The sequence below is a fragment of the Tiliqua scincoides genome, chromosome 3, assembly GCF_035046505.1.
Source record: "Tiliqua scincoides isolate rTilSci1 chromosome 3, rTilSci1.hap2, whole genome shotgun sequence".
NCBI classification, from domain to species: Eukaryota; Metazoa; Chordata; class Lepidosauria; order Squamata; family Scincidae; genus Tiliqua; species Tiliqua scincoides.
The window spans coordinates 195,842,863-195,868,182 of NC_089823.1; the positions used below are offsets into that span (position 1 = coordinate 195,842,863).

A 25,320-nucleotide genomic window follows, 5' to 3' on the forward strand; every position below is an offset into this window, starting at 1 on the left:
TGCTCTTTGAATGATGGAAAAATTGCTGCACAATGAAACTGAAACACTTCCTCGAGAGAGGCTGCCTGGATCCTGTGGAACCAAACAGGAGCCACAACTGTGCACTTGGTGGTATGCTTGAACCATTTCCACTCATTTCAGTGGGATTTTGCAGGACAACATTCTGATGGGCAGTCCTACTCAGGAGCACAACCAAATGCACAATTGTTGCTCATTTGTTGCATGGACCCAGGCATCTTTCCGCAAGGTAGATCCTTCAGTCTCAGGGATACAGTATTCTTCCAGCACTCAGAATGACAAGGCAGCCAATGATAAATAGCGGGGCTTTGCCTTGTCCCCTTTCAGTGCTTGGCAAATCCTGTTGCTTAACTCAGCTGTGTGCATGTGTGGTCCCTTCTCTGGTGCCTTTGCTGTGTGAAGAGGAAAAACTGTCCCAGATTAACAATGAAGAGCAAACAAGGAGAAATGAATGGGAAAGCAGAGCAAATTGGAAGCATCTGCTTATTTCACACCCAACAGTGTGTCCATGCCAAGAGTGCACCTGCAGCTCTAACAGCGAGAGTCAGTTTCATTTAGTCATTCTCCTCCTGCATTGCCCCAAACCATCGTGTTTAATTCCCTAAAGTTAAGGCTGGAGTCTCAAGAAATCAGTGTTGGTGGCCTGAAAAGTATATCACAGCATTCATTTCCTTCCTTTGCTGGCCTCATATGTTCCATCTCTGAAACATGCCACAGTCTAAAAGTCAGTGTCAGAATGTTTTTCTTCACTGTGGTTCTTTTTCCAGGATACAAGGAACATAATTAAGTTGTGGATCAGAGCTACTTGAGTTCATTCAGACCCAAAAAGGGCACTGTTGTGACATGCTTACTTTGGCAAGGATGAGGCATACACTGAGAAGGATCTCTGAAGACTGGGCTGTTGGTGGGTCATGTAAAATTGCATTATTATGTTAAATCCTATGTGTGACTCAAGACTGATTTGTGAATAATCAGTGTTTGTGCGCACAGTGGATGTTTGCGCTCCAAAAAGCAATCAGATAATCAAAAGTTCTGTAAACTTCCCCTTTCAAATCTTGCCCTAATGTAGCAGATGGCTAGTTTTCAGGTCAGTTACCCATTGCCACTGAAGGCATGAATAAAGACTGCATGCATAGAATCACAGAATGCTAGAGCTGAAAGGGAGCTTGGAGGCTATCCAGTTCAACCTCCTGCTACAGAATCCCTGACAGTTGGCCATTGAGCCTCAGCTTGAAAATCTCCAATAAAGGAGAGCCCAGAACTTCACAAAGCAGAGTGTTCCAGTCCTGGACAGTTTTTAAAGTTAAGAAGTTCTTCCTCACATCCAGCCTAAATCTACTTTCATGTAATTTTAACCATTGGTCCTATTGCTGCCCATAGGAACCATAAGCCCCAATCCCATCCCCTACCACCAGTGCCAATGAAACTGCACCAGAAAGGTGTACATTGCATCCCATGGTGGTGGTGGTGGGGGCAACCCAAAGGCAAATGGGGTAAGTAAAAACCTTTGGGCGACCTATAGGTCTCCCCAGACATACGCCCCCTGTTTTGGTGGTGCATGCCAGAAGAGGGAAAAAGGGGTGGGGAAGTGTTTGAAAGAGGGGATAAGATCTGGCACTCACCACTGGTATTGGCTCAATGAGCTAGTTTGTTAACATCATTTTGAATCCTGATTCGGCCTGCCAAGGTGTTAGCTACCCCCCCTCCCAGCTTTGTGTCAATTTGAAAAGTATTCTCTCAACCCCTCCTCAGCCAGGTCACCTACAAAAATGTTGAACAGCACAGGGCCCATGTCTGAGCTCTGAGGCACTCCACTCGATACCTCCCTCCAGGCTGATGTAGAGCCATTTAATAGCACTCATTGGGAACAGTTGTTACCCAGCTTCGAACCCACCTAATGATAGTACTATCTAGCCCATATGACCATTTTATGCACATGGATATCATAGGAGACTTACAGCCCTATCCTATCCTCACAGTATGTTGGCATATCTAAGGTATGTGCTGCCAGCACAGCAATGAAACACGGATCAGCTGCCTGCGGAGTTCTGCCAGTGGAGGGACAGGGGTCAAAGCAGCAGCGGCACCCCTGTCCTTGGCTGGACATGCCCCAGTAGGCTCCTCAGAGCTTTGCCAGCAAAAGAGCTGGTGTAGATCTGTGGAGTCCCATCAGGGATCTTGTAGGAGCCAGAAAGGTAAGTAAAGTATTTCGTTTCTTCTGTCTCCCAGCTGGCCTGGTCCCCGACTGGTGTTCAAGATGAGTGGACTCTGTGCCAGAGGCCCTGCATTGTGCATCCCGGCCCAAGATAGGATTGGGCCAAAAGTCAAATGTTTTGCTGAGATTAAGCATGTTATGTCTACAGCATTCCTCCAGACCAGTCATCCTGTCAAAGAAGGAGAGGCGATCACAAGATGTGTTCTTGACAACTGCTGTGTTTGTCAACTTACTGTACCTGTGATTGTTTCATTCTAGGGAAAAGTGGGGGGGGGGAAGTGCCTTGAAGAGAAGTGTAGATGGGCTGAGTATGGCCTGCAGGTCTTGTGCTACCAGCCTCTTCATAATTGCTCTAAGGTTGCTGTCTTCAAACATGGAGATCCATTTGGAAAAAGTGACTGGGAAATGTTCCACCCACTGCTCCAAATGAGGTCTCACTTTGAAGACTGTTCTGCAAATGCCTGCAGGCCTCGATGCCTCTTTGATTCTGCCTCAGTCCTCTCTCCATTCAGATATTCTACTGCATTAGTCACAATGGAATATTCTGGAGAGGGGGAGAGTGCTGTTTCACCACCTCTGCAACTTCCTTTCGCCTGCTTGTGTTGTAGCCCGTAGCTGTACGAAAGCATCCTCTTAGTCATTCCATCATGTCTGAGTAACACCTGCTATGCTAAGCTCCTTCCCAGTGCTTTCCGTTTTCTCCCACTTGTATATAGATAGGTCTCTCTCATATTTTCAGCCCAGCAGGCTCATTGAAAGAGCATTTCGGAGAAACTAGCAAGGTGATGATCTGTGCCTCTTGACCTACCTTTGTGGCAGTAGCATTCCCCTTTCATTCCCAGCAACTCTGCCCTGCCCCACTGTGCTTGTGCTGTCATTAGCTACAGGCCATGAATACTTAATCAACCTACAAGATCCATTTGCTGGGAAGCCTCAGACTCAACAGAGACTGGAATGAGGTGCAGCGAATTAAACACACAACTTCCAATGAAATTCAGGTTAAAGACAAATTTGGAAATGTCCCCTGCAAAATGCTTCTTTGGAGTGTGACATGTTTAGCTAACACCCCCCCCCCCCAAAAAAAAAAATATATATATATATGCATGACAAGGATGCAGAGGGGTTACTAAAAACATAAAGAATGATATATGACAGAAGGGACCCCAAGGGCATCATTTAGTCCAGGGGGTCTCCAAACTTTTTGGCCAGATGGCCACATCAAATGTCTGGCACAGTTTTGAGGGCCGAAAAAAAATTTAAATATAAAATTTGTATAAATAAATGAGAAATGGAAATTAGATATGTGAATAAATGAATGAATGGGCTCATTCATTCAACCTCTCTGGCCCTTAGAACACCCTCCAGATGCAACCAGAGCATAGTTCCAGTCATGTTCAGCAAAGTGGGCCAGGGGCTTTCAGGGGACAAGAGGCTGGCCATGGGCCAGATAGAGGCTCGCCATGGGCCACATCTGGCCCCCGGGCTGGAATTTGGAGACCCCTGATTTAGTCCATCCCCTGTCCAAAGGCAGAAGTCCTCCATCTGTTTAGCGGAAGAAATTGTGGCTTAGTGGTAATGTACATGCTTTGCGTGCAGAAGGTCCCAGATTTCATTTTTGGCTTTTCCCAGTATGGCAGACAAAAATTCCTTTTGGAGAGCCACTGTCAGTTGGTTTGACAATAGCTAGATCAGGGTGGCCAACCTTTCAGCTTTAGGGCTTCTGGATAATTGTGCAGAGGAAGGAATTTCTTACAGATGACAATCTGCACCTGCTGCAATTCCCTCCTCTACACAATTGCTAAAGGTCAAGGAGGCCTTAAATTTAAAGGTTGGCTACCTCTGAGCTAGACAGACTTTGATATAAGACACTCTGTACCACAAACAAAGAAGCAGATCACAGAAAAGGTGTTTACAGGTCAAATAGATCAACATCATTTATGCAGCCAAGCTATGCATTGCTGTTTCTTCTGCAGAAATGCAGGCATACAATAGTGACCATACTTTTCTCTACAACTGTTCTCTACAACAGGTTGTAGAGAAAAATGTAAAGCAGCTGATGGCTAACTACTGTAACCTCTGCAACCTTACTGCATCTTCCTGGGAATGTTCTACTTGCCCCTATTTGGTGTCCAAGGTCAAGACAGGTACCCAGGAACATCCTCACACATGCCCATGACTGTTGGCCACATTTAAGGATCATTTAGATCTGCCAGTTAAGGTTCCTTGGTTGGGGGTGTGGTAGACTAACAGCAAGAGGGCTGGTTAATTGTCAGCATGTGTCCAGTCATGTCCACAAATCCCACCTGGCTTCATGCCATGTCATTCAATCTCTACCTTGCCCAATTAGCTTGGAATTAAGAACATGTGGAGGAGTCTCAGGCTGGCCCAAGGTGAGAATCAAAATGAGCAACCATGCCTCTCTTCTCCTGTAAGACACTATTGTTCCAGCTGAATTTGGCAGCTGTGAAGTTGCGGCTGTAAGCACCATTTGAAACTCAATTTTGAATCTTATCCGGTATGCTTGATCTTGACTTCCTGAATTCTGAAAGAAGTCCAACTTGAACCTTTATTCTGGCTTTCCCTATCAGTGCATTATATCGATACTAACTGGGCATTTCTTTTCTAACCACATTGACTGTAAAACCTGCACAGAGCCTCCATTCAGATGATGCCATCTTTTGTTTCTGAATGCACATTTAAGAGTCACTCTGATTCTCTGCCTTACTTTTGAAATCAATCAAGTGTTACTTTCAGATCCATTTGGGTTGGCCAGATGACTCAACCGAATTACACTAACAAGGTTTTTATATGGTTACAGTATTTCCTTTTTATAGGACAACAGAGTGTTAAGCCCTCAGTTTGCCCCACAACTGATGGAAGAGAAGGTTTGGTGGAGGTGCAGAAGTTGTATCTCTCTAAGAACATCAAAGAGACAGGCATCTTTGGATGAAGACTTGGACTGAAACTACAAGTGGTGGCAGCAGACCCAGCATACTGTAGCGGTTAGCATACTGGCCTAAAATCAGGGGATTCAGGTTCAAATCCCCAAACATCCATGGACCTCACATTGTTTAAATGACACCACAGCTTTACTGCCTACCTTAGGCATGATGGGAGAAGTCTTCGTATTTGAAGGTACAGGCTTGCTGCTGTAGCTTGCACACGTAGCTTAAACCTCAGGAAGCTGTCTTTTACTGAGTCAGATGATCAGTCTAGCTAGGTCAGTACAGTGTACCATGGCATGATTTTGGATAGGAATGCTTCTCTGCCCCACCAGGTGATGTCAGCGATTGAACCTGGCACCTTCTGCATTTAAAGCATGGGCTTTGTCACTGAGTTGTAGCCTCCCTTTCCTTATATCAGCCCCATTGAACAGTGACAGAAGGCACCTGTCTTGACAGGCTATGGGAGGCCTGCTACTGAATCTCTGGGAACTGTTGTGACAATGGTCACCATCCTACAGATACTTCCAGTGAGCCCTGAGAAGGCAGGACAGCACAATCATCTCCTCCCCTATCTGGGATTTTCTCTTCCATTTTGTCAACCTGCTTTTACTTGGACTAGTTTTGTTGGAAGCATTACAAGAGCCCCAGTTCTTCACTGAGATTTCCTAAACGATGCTCTTGGCCATTAGCTAAACCATATAAGTTTTGCAAGAGGTGAGTGACCAGAAAACAAAATAAATTCCAGAAAAGTAATCTTGGTCACTAGCAGAGAAAGTGCCTCAAGGAAGAAAAGTCCTATCTTTGCCTTCAGACAGCCGACTAAACTGGAAAAGTAACTTTCCTGTAGCCGTAAGAGTCACCAGCTTTTTTTTCCTGGTAGATATCTCGTGCAGCAGGTGAAATCTCCCCATTGCTGCCCCTTCATAGCAGTAAAAACTTCAAGTTCTGAATTTCTGGATGTTGTTGCAGCTGTTAAAGGCACAGGAAACTTGCCAGAAGAAAAACTGCCAACTGTAGGGAGGAGTGGACCAGTCAACAGAATTATAGATCAAGAGATGAAGTCCTGCAACAAACTCTGATGCCAGTCCTGTTCCTTCATCTACTCTGGCAATATTATTATTGCACGTAACAACATCAGCCATACATTAACGGCTTATTCACCACTATATACACCGTGATCTGCCAGCAATGCACTTTGGCAATTTAGACTGCTTGCTTAATAAAATGGGGACATTTTGATGTAAGTGAATGACATCAATGAATTAACACAAATTAGACATTAACAATGGCTGCACAAGAAACTAACAGCACAATCCTAGATATGTCTACTCTGAAGTAAACTCTACTGGATTCAATAGGGCTTATTCCTGGGGAAGTTTATATAGGACTGCACACTACCTGGGAATAAGCCCCATTGAACTACATGGGGCTTACTTCAGATTAATTGAAGTGTAATTGACTGGGGTGTAATAGAGAAAAATCCAGTCTCCCTACAACCTATCTTTGACCAGTAGGTTGATATAGTTCAAGAAAACCAATTTCAAAGACAATTACAGCCAGAACCAGAAGACGGAATTGGTAAACAAATCTGGGAAGTGTTTCTTGGGGTTTGGTTAAGGATCCTCACACAGGCACTAATCCCTGTGAAGTACATTTGCGCAAACCCCATGAAAATGAGTGGAAGCTACAGAAATGTTCAATAAATCTCTTGCATACCAGTCATTTTACTGGGTTTTGCATAGAAAAAATGGAGGGTGGGGGCATGGATTGTGCCTGTTGTGTATAGATTTCGCATTACAAGCAGGCTATTACATTGTCTCCCATTTTGATTTGTATTGTACTGTATTCATGATAGATTTGGTGTCCTGATAATCAGGATAACTTGTTTATCCTGTTTTTTGACTTTAGTTTGCAATACAGCCCATGAGTATAAACATCTATCACTTTCTTGCACTGATGGACAAGACAATCCTGAGTTGCCCAGCGCACAGCGTGGCAGTGGCACTGAAAATGGCTGCCGCTGCATCCGGCACGCCCCAGGCAACCACCACCACCTCCTTGGGAGAAGGGGACTTTCGTTCCTATCAAAGATAGGTTGATTCTATGACAACCTGAGGATCAGCATAGAATTCAGAGCCTCCATGTTGGGCGGACAGCCCGACCTGAAGGCTCAGGATCCAGTGAAGCAAAGCTCCACTGATCCTGCCTCCCTCCTGCCCCACTCCCTCCCTGGCACACCTTCTCCCCACCCTCTCCCCACCTTCCCTCTAGTTTTCCCACCTGGAACGCCTCCTCCCCGCCTCCCCCCCATGCCCCCACCTACCTCTCCGCTGCCTGGCAGTCTGCACAACCGCTGAGCGGTGGAGCTCCAGTGCTTCACCAGTGCTAGGGCCCACAAACGTGCCTTACGGCATATTTGCAACAGTGTGCACCAGCAGTGAGCCGGTGTGCGCTGGTTAGGATTGGGCCTGGAGGCTTTTACTGCAAGAAATCACACTATTTGGCTCTTCAAATATTGGCAGGTATGGATGTCTTTGTCAGGGCACTTGTTCCACAGGGACAGAAACCAGAGAAGACCAGCTATTAAAATATCTGCAACCTCCTCCTCCTACGGAAATCACAGCTGTAGGCATCCTCACCTTGGACACAGAACTTGAGCTCCTTGGAATCAGTAACAACTGAGGATAGTAACTTTTCAGGTGCTTTCTTGCTCATCCGGTTATAGCTGCGTTGCTTCTTGGTCTCCCCCCAGAGATTGGAACCTCCATACATGCTGGGAATGTTGAGGACTGCAATACCCTCCAATGAAGTGCTGCTCAGGTCCAGAACTGTTCCATCGCACTGGCAGGGAGGGAAAGCGAAAGATATTACAAGTCATTAAACATTCTGGGTTATCTATGATTCACCATATTTTTGCAGGATCTTTCTTTCAAACACTATTCTACTACACTTTCATAAAAATCCAAGGTGATTTTCAAATGCCACATAAACAATGAAACATTACATTGCAAAATATATAATACATCACAGCAATGATGTACAAATCAGAGCACCTTCAAAGTCCCTGGAAAACTTTTTGAAACAGAAAGTCTTCATAATTTCACCTAAAGCGGAACAAGTACACCTACACTTCACCAGGAAGTGAATTCCAAATATTGGAGACTGTTAGAAAGGTCCTACTCAATTCTGGAGCTGGCAGTGCATTTAGCAACAGGACTCTAAGTCAGGCCTCACTGCAACATCCTAACAAGTACTTATGTGTGAGTTTATGTGGGGAGAGGTATTCTTAGAAATTAAGTTGTGTAGGATCTTCAAGCCCCAAACCAGCAACTTTTATTGGGTCTAGAAACAAATCTGAACCAAACACAGTCCATAAAATAGGTTGAATCAGTGGCGTCACTAGGGGGGTGCGGGCCGCACCGGGTGACGTGCATGGGGGGGTGACACGCACTGGGGGGCTGACACACTAAAATCGCAGTGGTTAGGAGTAGTACCATCATGTTATATGCCTTTGGATGCAGAATGTCCAGCAGAATGCAATGCAAAAAACCAGAGTGAAATATCTCCTTTCTCTCAAAGGTTATGGCCAAAAAACCAGAGAACAAAAATACTTGGAGCCCTATGAAAAGTGACACTGAGCTGTATCACGTGTTTACTTGTGAGTAGGCAAACTTGCCTTAGTCCATTGGAAAGGGCAGGCTGAGAGGAATCCAATGACACCAGAATGGTCCTGATCCAATGAACACAGCCCCCAAAAACATCTGAGAAGGAAGTCCCTCCCTCCAAGCAGAAGAATGTATTGAGCCCTATGGAAAGTGAAACTAAGCCTCACGGTCATGTTTACTAGTGAGTAAGCAAATGTGCCTTGGCTGGTGGTCAGGCCAGGCAAAGGCGAATGTGAAGCCTCCAGAATGGTCCTGATCTGATGGAACTGGAGCTCAACAAATGCTCCAGAAGGCAGCCTCCCCCCCTACCCCCACTAAAAAGGATCAAAACAGCGGCTTCAGCTGATAAGGTGAACGTTTTTGAGATTGCAAAGTCAGGTTGATCCTGACAGTGATCTGGTTTAAACAGAAGTTCTTAAATTGAACTGGGCACTGGATAGGACTGAAAACCTTACTGATTTTGGAGGGGGGGTTACTGCAGGCAGGATACATCACCACGCCCACCACCTGGGCTGTTGCCTCGCCGACGGCATGGGAGGTGATGTGCTGGCATCCCACACCGGGTGAGAAGAACCCTAGTGACGCCACTGGGTTGAATGTCTTCCTACCCTCCATAGCACTCTGTACCAGCTAAAGCATCTGGACAATTTTAAAGGGCCATGTCATCTGCATTACAGTAGCTGATTCTTGGGGCACAGTGGCAAGATTCTTGTTTTCCAGGAAAGGATGCAGTTGATCAATCATGGATTTAACTGATAAAAGGCAGCCCTTGTCATGTTTGCCTTCGGTTAATCACAGAGCAAAGCCAGGCCAAGGACTGCAAACTTGTTTTTTAAGGTAATTACAATCCTGTCAACAAGAGGCCAACAGGCATCCTCTAGAGCACTGCTACTCAAAGTGATGGTCTGTTGATTGGTGTCAGTCTGCAACCCCTTGATTGCCAGACCGCAGCAAATTTCCAGGAAGGAAAGAAATAATAGTAGTAATATGGCACAGATATGGTACTGGTCCCAGGCACATTGGAAAAAAAAATGGCCTGTCCACCTCATCAGATAGTTTGAGAAGCACCATGGTTCCCCACCAGCATCACCTTGCTTTGCATGAAGAAGATCTCTGATTCAGGCCCCAACCCTATGTGGACTTTGTGCTGCCAGAACACTAGTTCTGGCAACACAAGGTCCTTTACAGCTGTTGCAAAAGGGGGCACACTGTTTTGCATAGCCAGGCCATCACCACAAGCGATGTGCAAGCAGCTGATCAATGACCTTGATGCCAATAAGTCAACAAGGGGGCAGGGCGGGAAGGAAGCGGGATGGTGGTGGGTGGAATGGGGCAGGAAGGGGCAGAACAGGGAGGAGACAGCCAATATCCTATCCCTCTTCCCAGTCTTGATCTGTTTTCCCGGGTCCATTCAGTCTCGTGCCAGCTAAATCACTCGTGCAGGTCTGTGGCAGTGAGGGCTTACTCCAGGCAAGGGAATATATGTTCCCTTACGTGGAATAGACCTCCAAGACTGCCTCCCCCCACAGGATGCAGTGCACTCTTCAGTGGTGCATTGGCTGGGGGGGGCGTGGTTCAGTGGGATTGAGCTGTCAGCCTCTTGGGACACTCACAGGATACTTCATTCTGTGATGCTGCCTGTGGTCTTGCATTTCTTTGGCTCTCCCTGCTTTCCAGTATGGAAGAAACCCAGCCAAAGCTATCTCCAAGCCTACAAGGTTGCCTCTGTTAACCCCTCTCTTATCTGAACAGGCCCCCTTTCCCTTACTGTGGTGACAGTCACAGTTTTCTTTCAGTCTTGACCAGCTGGGAGTTGCAGTAACAGTCTTCAAGCTGGTGGCTGCTGCCTGCCATGCTTTGCCCCCACAATGCCCTACATAGTGCCACAAAGTAGAAAGTAAATCCTGCTAGGTTCAATATGACGCAACCTCCAGCAAGTGCATGTAGGACTGCAACCTTAGTGAGAACCTCTGGGCAAATCTAAAGGAATGTAGACAGACAACAGCACCAACTACATTTTAAAAAATTACTTTGGCCTGAATACAGAGTAGATAAATGCATGAGAGATGCGGCTGCCGCTTTAGTCCAGAAGGAACAATGGCTGCCAACAAGCTACGTTCTGTCAGTGCTGTTGTTTTAAAATTGGACCTCATCTGTGCTGGGTAAGCAGAGGTTTGGCAAGCTGCAGCATGTGATATAGATGCCACATATTCACACAATACAGCAATGAACATCCAATGGGCAGTGAGTGTGCTTCTCTCTTTAACCCTGCTTTGTCTCTGTGCCAGTGTGGTACAATGGCCTCTTTGAGATGGGGCAGCTGACGGGTTGTTGGCAAGGAGACTGGAAGTAGAAATTTGCAGCTGGGGAAAAAACCAACTTTATTTCCAGCAGCCTATACCGTAACTGATGCCAATTTCCAAAACAAAACTGCCATTTCTCTGTGCTCATGACAGATGCCTGGAGCCAGAAGGAGGGCAAACTGTTACTTTCAACTGGAAATGTCACCAGTTTGCAGTCCTGGGATTGCTGTCTTCTAAACATATATACCTGCACAAGATGCAGGCCTAGGAAATGTCTCTCTCTTTCCACAACGCATTACATTTTGGGGCTTTCTGTTTTTCCGTACTCACAGATGCACTATTGTATGGTGCAGAATTGGCTGAAGGTTCGGGAATATGATTAGTAAATGGGAGTTGTGTGTATGTAACCACTGTTCTTCTTTGTCTCAAACAGGCATTCTGCAATCTCACTACCATTGGTGGATTTCAAAAGACAGTGGATGAAGGCTCAATAATCAATAATACTCAATTCATATTGACTAACCTGGAAGTGCTTCTTCTTAATCCTAGATGCAAAGAGACTGATTGCAATTATTTGTAGTGATAGAAATGCACTTTGTACATGCTCAAAGGTATGCTCTTCATTATTATTTCATGTCTTCCATGACTATGAAGTGTTGCAAATGGGTTCTGGGCCTAAGCCCTAGTCAAGCATTTGCACTGCAAAATGTTTCAGATGCATCTGGTGATGTCAGGGAAAGTAGTGGGAGAGAGCCAGCTGACTGAGGGGTGTAGTGCTTAGTGGTTAGAGTTCATGCACTCTTCTTGCTCTCTACTTTCCCTTTTCCTCTGGGTGAGTAGCTGAATGGGGGATCTGGTAGTTTCTATCGACTGCCACCATCCCTGGCTACAGAGACTAGGCAGAAGGGGAATCTGGGAAAAGCACTGAACTCCAGGGATTCTTATTTAAAAAAAACAAAACTACAGCAGAACTGCACGAGCAATCAGGTATGGCAACCCACTGAATTACCCATGAACATGGGCTAGGCAAGCAAAGAGTCAGAACAGAACTTGTTTATTAAAGCTCTAAAAGTAAATAAGTAAAAGGAGGAGGGTAGGAAAAAAAGTACAAGCATGCTGATGGAAAATGCTTGAATGTGACTGGATGGACACAAAGCAGAAGCTTGATCAAATGACAAATAGTAAATCATAACACCCAGCAGATGGAACTGGGATGCTACTCCAGAGTAAAGCACATAGAAACTCCCAGCATATTGCTAAAGTGGTGAAGTTGCAGCTGGCTTGGAGGGAAAGCAAATGAAAACCTCTAGCTATAAATATAGCCCCTATTGCTAGCTACTTGCATAGTCCCACGAATGCTCAGTGCCTGCACTTACTGGAGAATAAGTGGGTGTAACTTCTGTGAACCAGCATTAGGTTTTCCTGGCACACCAGGCAGAAAAAACAAAAATATCCCTGTGCTTCTACTTAACTAATGTAGGTTTGATGATGACACAGAGTTACCTGATTGGAGGAGCAGAACCCACCAGGCCTCTCCATCCCACTGCTTTTACCTAGACAGACAAGTTTGATGGCCCAGTCATCAGGGCTATGGCAATCACAAGGAAGACTAACTACTCCAGTCAGGGAGGAATGTCTCAATTTCACCTACGTACATGGTTGGCTAGTAACAGAGTTTCTAACAAAGACTGCTGTAGCGGGTCTCAGCATCTTTTTAGACTGCTGAACCTGCACAGGAACTTCTGGAGAGTTAAGAGAGTCAAAAGAAAAAAAGGGGGGGAAGGAAAAAAATTCAGGGCATTCATCACAGGTGAGAAGTGTTATTTGTACATTCCACATCTGACTTCAGCCTCTCAGGCATGAATCCTTATTGCATTGTAGAAAACAGAATCTTCAAAAGCAAGCACTCAGCTGAAAGACAGCTTTGTATTTTTGCTAGGCTGGCTGACTGGCTGGCTCATAGAGCAGGACTGAGAGGCAATCCAAAAAGAGAATCAAAGGTAGCAATTCTAAGGACTAGAAAAAAACGGACACACCTCATCCCATCTGGATTGGGCAATTTCTATGCTTTCCTTAAACCTAACACTATTCCTGAATCTCTGTCTTTATAGAGTCTGGAAACCTCTTCAGGAGCTATTTTATGGCCTCTTTGCTCTGAAAGTTACATTTCCCCTTAATGTACTAGCCCAAATTCTTTCTCCTTACTTACAACATATTGGTCTACCACAACTTCCAAAGAACGGATTCTCATGCTTATTTTTGGTGTGACTTTGGATTCTTTGGTAAATGTCAGAAATTCAGCCAATGTTGACAGTTAGTGCTAATTCTTAAGAATGTTGGTAGTCTGGGTTGTCAATGAAAAGGTTTGCACGTCTACCTAGGAGTCAGTACCCAAGCTTGGTGTTTCAAGCAGTAGCACATATATTTTAGGGTAAATGTCAGAAATTTGGAGATGGATGACATTAATGATAAATATTACAGATACCCAAGAAGCCATGGGTAACATTAGAAAATTCTGACATCTGCTGGTAAATCTCAACGTACCAAAGCTGAGTGCTTTGGTAAAGTGACTAAATTCATCCTCAGTCTATTGTTGATCAGTAAACACAGAACATGCTGTCATATTTAACAGAAGATCTGCAAGAGAGGAGATTCCAGTTGGACATCAGAAAGAAATTCTTGACAGTAAGGGTGGTTCGGCAGTGGAACAGATTGCCAAGGGAGGTGGTGGATTCTCCCTCGCTGGGGAGCTTCAAGCAGAGGTTCAACATGCACCTGCTGAAAGTGCTATAGGAGGATTTCCTACTACAGGCAGGGGGTGGAACGAGATGACCTTGTGGGTCCTTCCAGCCTGATGATTCTATCTCAATACACACATGCCCAAGTGCAATGACTGTACATGCAACTTCCAGGTCAGCACATGCCACACTGCCTCTTGTATGTAAAAGAACCCATAAGTTTTCCTCTCCTTTGTTCAACTTTGAGGACCAGTTCACACAAACCATTCCACTTCAGAAGACAGTAGGGTACTGCAGGATTAATGCTTCCTCATTTAAAAAATAAAACCCTATACATAACAAAACTAGCATATGAGGGAGAAAACTAGAACTTTTGACATCTACTTTGCTATGCATGGGCAGTTGTTGCTGTTTTTAATATGGAGGGGCACTGGAGTGGTCCTGTCCCACTGGTTTCAGGACTCAAGAAAGAACGTAACATATGCATAGTATTACACTTTGACAGATGAGAACATTGGGCTGCAGACAACATGAAATTAAACTACAACGTACATACTATTTCCCAAAACGGGAGGAAGAACACAGAGGTATGCCAAATGGGGGTAAACTGGCTAGGATCCAGCACAGACGAGAAGGACTAGAGAGATGTAGTAAATAACAAGATGAATCACAACCTCAGTAGTTGATGCCTAGAAAAAAAAAAAGGCAAATGCCATTTTGGGCTGCATTTATAGAAGCACTGAGTGCACAGGGTGTGGGAGGTAATAGTACTGTTCGGTCAAAAACCAAACCAAACCAAAACTACCCCTCCCTTAGTTTTAAGAAAAGTTGGACAATGGAAAAAATTCCCTAAGGAAGCTGTGGAATTCCTTGCTTGCATTTTTTAAAACACACTATAGGGTATAATGAAAGGAACAGCGTGTTCAATTACTACAGGGGAAGATCAGGAGTATTAAAATGGGTGAAATCCAATCAGTTGTTGCATTTGAGGCAGCTCAGAGAATAAGGAGAGCTAGACAGTCCAACCCTGAGGTGCACTGGTGCAGTGGGGCTGCATGGCCTATGCGGCATCTAATGCAGCTCAGGAGACAGCTGGAGGTCTCCTTGGGTAAGGTGATATACTTCCTCTTACTCTGAATAAAGCCCCAGCCATACCTCTGGGGCTTCTCAGATCTGCACCAGCTATCTGAACCGGCCCTAAGGTTTTCTGAAGTGTCAGTGTTTTTAGAGACACTAATGAAGCGCCACCTGATGTGGGAATTTGCCTGAAGTATTGGCCAGGTTGGCCCTTAGTGTGACATCTGTCATTGACTCAGTCCTGTTTGAAGCCTCTTCTTTCTTAAAACTATTTTGTGCTCAATGGGCGGATGCAGATCAATTTGCAAAGTACCCAATTGCCTTGGCAAGGCCATTGCGCCCGTTGACATTTCTGTATTCTAGCTTTAATGAATAACTAATGAAAGGTTCATTTATCTGCCATTGGAGAAAGCAGGAAGTTTACAGAAAACACCCCCCCCCCCCCACAAAAGGCCCAATGCAAACTGTTAAATGACAGAGCTCTTAGCAACCACTGGCAAGGAGCTCACACCCCTCTATCTAATTAAACGCTGTTTCCATGAAACCCAAAGATGCCTGTGTGCAGGCTCAGGATTTACACACACTCACAATTCCAGGCATACTCTGAAGTACAGCTGTAAGGGGGAAGGGAAGCAGCATAATTCTATTCTCCTAAAACTGGCTTCAGAGAGGACAAGAGCCCAGATTGCCAGTGCCGACAAGTACGCTTATAGGGAATCCATCAAAGATGTGTACAAACTTTCAAAATGCTGCTCAGTTTCTACGGCTGCGTTTCCTTTCGGCAAACTGCTGCCTCTGGTATCTGTATGCAAACAGGCCCTTTCTCCACTGTAAATCAACCTCCCCCTTGTACCCTGAGTGTCTCATGATGTCACAGCGCAGTGCGATGTCTCTAAACAAGCAACGGGAGCTTCCAGCTGTTTGTGGAAAAAGAGAGCTTCTGTATACATGCAAACAATGAGGGGCAACAGGAGATGTATTGTTAGCCGGGATATATTTGACTGTCTTCCATCTGAAGGCTGGCTTCTATCTGTAATTGTGGGCCAGAAGCACGATCATGTGCCAGCTCTCTAATTAGCAATAACATGACGATTGTTTTTGTGAAGACTGTGGAAGTCATAAGCCCCAAGGGGAACAGGAAGCGCCCCACCGGCAGCATCTCAGCAGGCAAAGTTTTGCTGGGATGGCGTCTTCTGACTCCCTCCTGGGCTGTGGCTTCTGCTAACAGCACGTGGGGAAGGAACGAGGGGAAATGCATCTGCTTCTTCCTATCCCTCCTTAGCACTCAGCAGCACCGGGCAGCTGGAAAAATGCAGGAGGCCTTTTCTTTATGCAGGTACATCTGCAGCTAGCAGCTTTGCATGTGGCTTGTAGAAAAAAGGGCTTCCTTTGTCACTTCCCCAATCACGGTTGCTTTTGGAAGACCCATCCAGGAGGCCTGGGATGAGGACGATGTTGCTGTAAAGGCCCTCACCGCCAATCATTTGTTTCCTATAAATGTGCCTATTAGTGCACATGTTGTGTGTAGTTTCAAAACTATTGTGCTTCTGAGGCTGGGATATCACATTTTTGGAGCACTCATATTTTGCACCTGGGAAAATACAAGGTTTCCCACAGGAATGGAATGAATCTGCTGATATTGTGTAAACATAAGAGCCCTGCTGGATCAGACCAGATCTAATCCTGCATTCTGATTCCAACAGTGGCCATGTAAGTGCCTCCAGGGAGCCCATAAGTGGGGCAAAACGTAACAGCCCTCTTGCTCATCGCACCCCACCCGCCAGCAACTGGTATTCAGTAGCAAACTACACAGGCAAGTAGAGGCTCCATCTAGCCATCATAGCTAATAACGATTGACAAAACTGTTCTCCGTGCATCTGTTTAATGTTTTCTAAAACTAGTGGCCATCACATCATGTGGTAGTGATTTTCCACAAATTCACTGTGCACTGTATGAAGAAGCTCCTTCTTCAGCCTGTTCTGAATCAACTGTTCATCAACTTCATTGGGTGATCCCACGCTTTAGTAGGGTGAGAGATAAAGGAATAACTTCTATCTATCCACTCAAACGGATATGGATGGCAAATCCTCCATGTCAGTTTCATTTTGAGAACTTCCTTTCTAGGTTTTCCCCCCCAACGTTTAAATCTTTAATTAAATACATACATATTTTACAGGGTTATTTAAAAAACATTTCTATCCTGCCTTTCTTGCCTCTAAGGCAGCCTAAGACAGCTTATGATATAATAAGCACAAATAAAACATCAAATAAATTAAACACATGAATTAAAAGCAACATTAGCAAAACCAAAATTACAGCTGAAAGACAAGCTGAAATCCCTGCAGGTATTTTTCCTCTCTGAAAGCCAAACATAAAAGCTAGGTTTTTACAGACCTCTTGAAGAATAGGGGTCAGATGGACCACCGCATTCACCCTCTTCACAACCCTCAATTTAGAACATCAACAGCCCAATCTTAACATTCAATTTATGGCAATGGGACACTGTTCCACTGTCATAAATCAGCTGCTGATGACATGGTGCACACCGCCAGTGGCCATTTCTGGCCACTGCAAAGCAGTGGCAGCAGTGGTGGCCTGCGGCCATGTCAGCTTCCATGAGGCAACCTGCTCCAAAACAGGTAAGCTAGTGTGGGGGATGGTTCATAGGATGGGATGGAGCGTAACCGGTGTGTTGGGGAGGAATGGGAGAACAGGGAGGGGGAGGGAGGGGGAGGATCCAACAGCAGTCGTGCAGGCCAGATCATATTCCCTCTTTTCAGAACTTTCCCACTTCTCTCCTCAGACATAATGGCTGGCACATGTATGAGGGGATCTATAGGAGGCCTGTAAAAATGTTTTTACTTACCTCATGCTTGCCTTCAGGTCACACCCCCCCCGTGGCATCAGCGCATGCCTTTTTGGCACAGCTGCATGCTGTAGTGTGTGTGTGGGGGAGGATTTGGCTCTTAAACTGTGTTAAATACATCACTTGGTCTCACCGCACAATCCTAGTGCTGAAGCTCTTTTGTGTATACTTCTGCTATGACATCCACCAAAAATATTGTGTAAAATTAATACTGCACTATTTATGAACTATTACTTATTCTTTTATTTCTGTACTGATATATATTATCTCAGCAAAAAGAATATCAAAAGGGCTCAAGCAGGATCAGAACTAAGTGCTGAGTGTTTGTATTTGATCAGAGGGGGTTTGTACTGCTCCTAGTTGGGTGCCTTAGCACACAGCTGGAAATATAGCAATTAGATCCTTTTGGAATGGGGACTGAGCCACCTGTACCGATCTCTTGATTTCCTTGGTCTGCCCATGGAGACTCTCAGGAAGTTGATTCAGAAGCAGAAAAGGTGCCAGTTAGCTGAGAGAGAAGGTGCACTGAACTTGCTCCTTGAAGACCTGGAAAACTTCTACTGTGGACCAATCTACTGTGGACCAATCTTACATTAGGACTGCCATGCTAAAGCTCCTGGAAATGCTTTTTGGTGGTGGCGGCGGCAGCAGCAGCTTATATGTTATGACTGCTACATGGAATCATCATATATCTCTGGCAGTTTTCATGAGGTGGATAAGAAATCAGCTCCAAAACAACATTTGAAAGAAAGGGAGGGAGGGTACCCATATCTGCACTAATATTCATGCATCTACTGGACAATGACAAAAACATTGCCATCCCCGGGGTGATGAGGAAGAGCCACAGTCCCCAGTAGGAGCAACAGTACAAAGATTCCTGGAAACTTACCTCAATCTCTACGTATTCATGGAGCTTCTTGCAGGTAGCAGCAAAGGTTTCAGTTGTGCCAAATTCAAAATACCACAGCTTATTCTTCATCCTGGCATAAAGAAAACAAAGAGGGGGGCATTATAGTGGGAGACATTCAGGAGAAATTTTTTCTTCATATACTGCCCTGCCTACTATTTGCTGAATCTCATGTTTACTGCAAAAGTTGTGCGGCATTGCAGAGGACAATGACACTGCCACTGGAAATAGCCACCAAAGAACATGTTTCTCGTCCTCAAAACAGGACCTTTGTGTATCAAGCTTGTATCAAGGTTGTATCATAAGACCTGTGCAAGGTGGCTGGTGGAAAATCCAAGAGCTGGAAAAAGATCCAAGTATATTGAACTGAGATATGTTTGAAACATACACGGAGTACCAAGGCTCCAGGTACATAAATAAAGATGGGCACTGAGGGAGTTTTCCCAGGCAACCAGTGAGTGCATGCTCCCCCAGTATTAACATTTAGACAATGGTCCAACCATCTGCTGCTCAAAGACAAGAGTGCAATCTCCAGTCCTTATACAGACTGCAAGAGGCTAGCCATGCTGTGAGTGACAGCCAAATGAATGTTTTAATTCATTCATTTAATGCTTAGATGTGCACTCCTGGACTGGAGGCAGAGTGTGCATAGCTTTCAAAGACAAAAGGAATACAAAAGACAAATGAAACTGTGTTTTTGTGGGGGAGCACTGTCATAGGACAGCAAACTGGTGCTTGCCTTCCTTTTAAAGGGGTAGATGGACACTCCTACATGGGACAGACTGAGTGGAGGAGTATGTCTCAGCCTCTAAAGAATCAGACGAAACTTAAATGTTACAAAATGGCCTGGGTGGAAGGGAGGGTGCCATTTGTCACCATTCAACCACATTCTGAATAAGTATGCTGACTAAAGAAAGAATAACATCTCTGTAGGTACATCATACAATAGTACAGCATCCAATACTGGAAAAATATGATTACAGTATTTCTTAAACAGAATCATAACTTCAAGGAATGGTGTCTAGATTACATATCCCACAACGAAGCAGTAATAAGTACACAGGTATAGTGCCACTATAACACTAAAAATCTGGGAAGATTCTAAGAGAGGTGACTGCTCTCTGGTGCCTATGAAGCTGCTTCTCTGGAGTCAGACCAAGGTCTGCTTAAGTCAGTATTTTCTACACTGGCTGGCGGTGTCTCTTCGGAGTTTCAAAGCAGATATCCTTCCAATCCCAGCCTGGAACTGCTGCCAGAGAGGAACCCTGTGACCTCCTCAGCAACAAAACACGTGCTCCATCACTGAGGTACATCCCCTCCCCAAACTACCCAGAGGTCATTCAGACTAAGCTGGTTGGAGCTAGCTGCCAAGTTGGAAGCAATTATTAGGCTAAATTCCTGCTTTTGGCTGAGCTGGAAGTACTACAAAGGCCGCTTTCCATGTGGCACCTTGATATATATGCCAGAAACTCAGTGTGATCAAGTTTATTCAAGCAGAGAAGATCTTGGGCTTATGTGTATCACTTAGAATTTGGGAAATGCGTCAGAGCCATAATAGGTCAGTGGCAGCTACTTGCTGGTGTGTGTTGAGGACATTTATATTTCAGGGTTTTTTTGGAGGGGGGGAGGTGAAGTATTGCAACATAAGATGTGGGCCATGCTGAGGGCTGAGCTTTCTTTTCAAATCCAGATGACATCAGCACATATCTTGTCCCAGAAGGAATTATAGCTTCTTCCTTTTCCTACCACAGAGACGGAAGAGACAGACAGCAGGTGCAGTAACAGCAGGGTGTCTATCTTCTCAAGAGCTGATGGTGGCTAAGTGGATACTTAACGTTGTTACCTTAAAAAACTTCAACAAAATTTAAGACTGACTTTTTGTTAAAACTATAACACAAAGTCAAATTTCAAAAATGAAATAGCAACACATCTTAATTCAAATTCTGAAAATGTTGCCAAATTTCAAATCTATGCAACATTTTTGGAGGAGGACCTGACATGAGGGATCAAGCAATAGAATGAAGAGTATGTTCCTCCTGCTTGCTCTCCTATTTGGGGTAATCCATCACTACGCATTGAGAATAAACTAGTAACATGGAACAAACTGATTCAAACAGGTGCACTTTGAATAATATTTGTTAGCTCAGGAAGATCTTCCCTTGCCTTATTCACAATGGTCTCAGAAATAACTTGAACGAAGACTTTATTGGCACTATACTATGCTACTATAGAATTCCTTAAATGTTTCTGGTTCAGATGCTCAAGCTATTTCCACTCTGCCTGATATTATATATGCTGAAGGCTGCAATCATATACTCACTCTCAGGGGGTAAGTCCTGTTAATGAGACTTACTTCTAAGTAGACATATATAGGATTGTATTGTTATTTTATTACTATGTTACAGTAAGATCGAACAGGTCATGCCTCATTATCCTCTGGGTTTCCATTCCAGAACCTCCAGCGGATTAAAAAAAAAAAATTAGTGGATTCCAAATCAGTGGAAAAATAGCTTTAAAGACCCACTTCCAGGTTTCTTGTTCCTCCACTGTCATCCCAGAATGCATTGGCATAAATGCAAGACCACATTCAGCCACTAGATGTGGTGAATAATGGAATCTAATGGAATGAAATTATAATGATTTAACAGCACAAAGGTAGGAAATTGGATTTTGGTGCTTTTTTCCTTGTTACAAGGCATTTAAAGGTGGACCCCAGTATCAGTGGTGAGTCAGATCAGTGGTGAGTCACATCAGTGGATACCGAGATCCACTGAGATATCAGCCACACCAAATTGCTATTCCAGGTAGCTTCATGGTGAGGCTCTGATTTGATTCTATCTATGTGGTTTGCTGTGTTGAAGCAAAAAATTCACCATGCAGTGGAACATGAAATCTGTCTACCGCTAGCTGTGTGAAGGGACTGAGGGCTTGGAGGGGCAAACAGATTACATGTCTCAATCTAAGGAAACAGTGTAGGATCAAGGCTGAGCCTTTAGGGTGAAATCTGGCCTTGGAGAAGGAGATTGAACTCACTACTTCAGAACTCAATAAAGATGGAAGCACAGTGTCCTTGCCAGATAATCATACATAGACTAGGGAAACAATCAATGCTGTGATGCTTAGAACAGCTAGTTGATTAAAAATGAGTCAGCAAAGAAAAGCCACAAAGAATTCGAGTGTGGGATGGGTTCAGCAAGGTTGCTAATTATTTGTTTTTCCTTAGGAATGAGTCTTTTAGGTAAGGATAGGTACAGACATTTATTGTTTGACTGTAATTCAGAATAAGTAGGACCCCAAATAATTGCTTCAGCAGTGTCATCACTTTAGTAATGGTGGCCTTAGGTGGCCTTAGGCGAGCCCTCCCGCACAGCTTCAACTCCCCAGCTATGGGGATAATGCTTATTTGACAGGGTTGTTATAAGGACAACATTGGAATAATATATGTGAAGAGCTTTGTGCACGCTGAAAATGCTATTTGAATGTTAAGTATTATTTACTTGGAAGGAAGTCATGAAAGCCTGAAACGTCTACAGCAGTGAATGCAAAACCTGATCAAACCTGGCCTGCGTCCTTGGAAACAAGGGCAACCAACCTTGTTTCCCCTCTTTAAATGCCTAAATGAGGGGTTTGGCTGTAGCCACACAGGTAAATCAGAGAGAAACAGCAAACTGTAGATTGACTTGGGGTTAGCGAGAAACATTCATCTAAGGCACAGAAGACAGGTTGATTTACTAAATGCAAACACAGACGTCAGGCAGTATTTATTTTTGCCCTGCTATGTGCCTTATCCCGACATTGCTGGAGCTGTCGCCAGGGGTTCAAGAATGCCATGGTTGAAATTCTGAGAAGGGAACAGTGATGATTTGCACAACCTTGCTCAGTTGTGATTTGTTGCATTTTAAAAAATAACTTGGCAGATTTCAGAATGTTTTATTCACATTTCTTGCCAGAAAGGATAAGAGAGATATGCCTTGGAGCAAGTGGGTGTGTGTCTGTCTTGGTGTGGAGGAGATGGTTCGATGCAGCATTGAAAGCTGTGCTGAGTGATGGTTTCCCTTCCGGAACTCTGAAAGTTGTCCCCTAAGCCTTTAGCAGAACGGAACAAATGTTTTCTCCACATTTAATGTAACATGGTCTAGAAATGTTTCTGAACAAAACAGCTCAGTTATTCAGGATCACATATTAGCCATTGATTCAGTGCTAGAGGGAGGCCAACTGAGGTTTGAGCTGCACATGCAGGTTCTTTGTCTGCCTGGTGTAATATGTAGCAGCATGTGCCTAAGGAGATAGTAGCATGTATCTGTGGCCTTTGACAAGTCCACCTCTTCTTTATTCTTCTTCTGACCATACATACTGGCATGACTGCTAAGTTTAATGTACATGAAGGGAAAAGGAGCTGCACCCAAACCAGCAAACAAAGAAAAGGACAACCCCAGAAATTGTTCATTTATGAAATTGAATATAAAAATATTTTCTGGAGGCCCAATACAGTTGGATGGTCCCAACTTGTAGGAATCCACATAGTTGAAAGACATTTTTTTTGTGCCTCAGAAAAAGGTATCTCATCAAAATGCATTGGGATTACAGGGGCTCATTTTTATATTCAATTCCATTTTTGGCAGCTTTCTGGAGTTCATCTCGTCTTTTCTTTCACTGCCAATTTTAGTGTGCAGGGCACTCTTCTAACACTGGGTTTGGGAGGAGGTCAGGGAAGGCAGTGGGCCTTCCTGGGGTGGAACAGATGGGAAGGTGGTGGGTGGCTGAGTTTGCCACTTTCCCCAGCCTGCTTCTTGAATGCTGTTTTAGTTGACCTCATGAATGGACCACCTCTGCTTGCGATGCAGTTATGCTGTTTCTCGCAGCTTGAATCAGAAATGTGTGAAACAGCAGCTAGATATGCTCATAGGCACATGTCTCAGGAGCAGGTTTGTAAAAAAACATGTGTGAGTATAAGAGCTTGTGATTAGCTTGGCACAAGCTATCTTTGACCCCTTGACCAGTGCTCTCAACTTTATCTGTGAGAAGTTGAGCAGGACACTGACTGTTTCTTCCTGCTTACTTTACTGATAACCCTTGTCACTAGCTCTTTGCATCCACAGCACAACAGATCTTAGCTGTAGTAGGCTCTCTTGGGCACTCAGGGGGCTTAGCAAACTATCAAATAAAAGGTGGGAATGATAAATGCTCTTTATGTCTCTATTTTCTTATACTTGCTAGATCACTAGTTTGCCCCTATTCTTGCCTTCATGGATCCCTTATTAAAATGTTCATGAGTTTTACACCACACATTTTACACTGGCATTCTCCAGGGTTCAGCTCTCTCCCCAAGGTTTCTAGAAATTAATGACCCAATCCAATGGGCCCTTTACAACAGTGAATCTATCAAACCACTTCCATAAATGGCCCTGTGATGGAGCAAATGTGGCACCATTGCTGCACACAACGGAGTTGCTGATGGAAGTGGTTAGTGGCTCTGTGCATGCTCCAGATTCACTCAGATGCTCCACTGGCCCAGGCAGAGGGAGGGCAGTTCAGAGCAGGGAGGGAAGAGGGCTAGGAGTGGGGAGTAGATCTCAGTAGCAGAAAGGCACAGGATTCTATCCCTGGTTTTCCAGCCTGATCCAACCCATACCTTTCCTCTCCTCAAAACTACTGGTGTGGGTCCTAGGAAATCCATGATCAGGTAGTCTATTGGGAGGCAAATAAAATAGTTTTTTACTTACCTCTTGCTGGCCATCTGATTGTCTCCACACCATGGCATGCAGTGCATGCTCTAGCAGCACAGCATTAGATGGTGGGGACTAGGATTGGGCTCTTTGTCTCTGAGTGGGTGGGTTGATGCATCTTGTCTGCAGTGCATGAATGTACATGAACTGGAAGGCCTTGCACATAGCTTTTTCACATATTGCAGTTGCTGAGCTCCGTTTTGAACTGTTGATTACATGATAGCATACTGAAGGGCAATTAGGTGTTTCTAGTACAGCTTGGCTTTAAAATAAATGGGTTTGGGGTAAATGCAGAATAAATGTGACTGCAGGTAAAGCAGAATCTTCAACAATACTAACAGAATTGGAGATGGAGCTTACAAAGTGATTCTTGATCTGAGAATAGGAGAGTTACAAAGATATCCCCTGAGTGCTTGAATTGCGGAGGGGCAGAGGAGTCCTAGCCCCCTTACCTTTTGTGATGCCCCCTTACCCCCTTACCTTTCTACCTATTTGTAGAAGCCTCCAAGAGGGGGAACAATTTGATGAAATTGCAGGGAGCCAAGAAATGGGGCGTTTCTTTTTATAAAGAAAATAATGTGGGGAATATCAAGGATTCACCCACATGTTTAAAATATTACTTAGCCCTAGTTTGTGAGGAAGCCTCTTTTCTCATAGTTAGATCAAGATCCTGGCCAGATTCCTCAGGGCCTGGTTGAGAAGCTGGGTTTCTTCATATTCAGTGTTTGGGATATAAGGGTTTAAAAAAAATTTACTGGCAAGAGTGTGAATTGAGGTAGAGGGCCAGGAGCAGTTACTTAGGAAGAGAGAGTACCTGTCACCCCTGCTTAGGATGCTAACCTGCCTGCATGCTCCCTCTT

General features: G+C 44.5%; 1 protein-coding gene across 2 annotated transcripts in view; it reads right to left on the reverse strand.

The window, feature by feature from the left end:
* Nucleotides 1-25,320, reverse strand: part of DGKG (diacylglycerol kinase gamma) — a 107,820-nt gene that overhangs the window by 8,013 nt on the left and 74,487 nt on the right. For both annotated transcript variants that reach the window (XM_066618899.1, XM_066618900.1), the window contains 2 exons: nt 18,717-18,807; nt 7,818-8,019 (listed from right to left, as the gene is read on the reverse strand). In XM_066618899.1, coding sequence (XP_066474996.1) covers nt 7,818-8,019; nt 18,717-18,807 — 293 coding nt within the window. The remainder of the gene's footprint in view (nt 1-7,817; nt 8,020-18,716; nt 18,808-25,320) is intronic.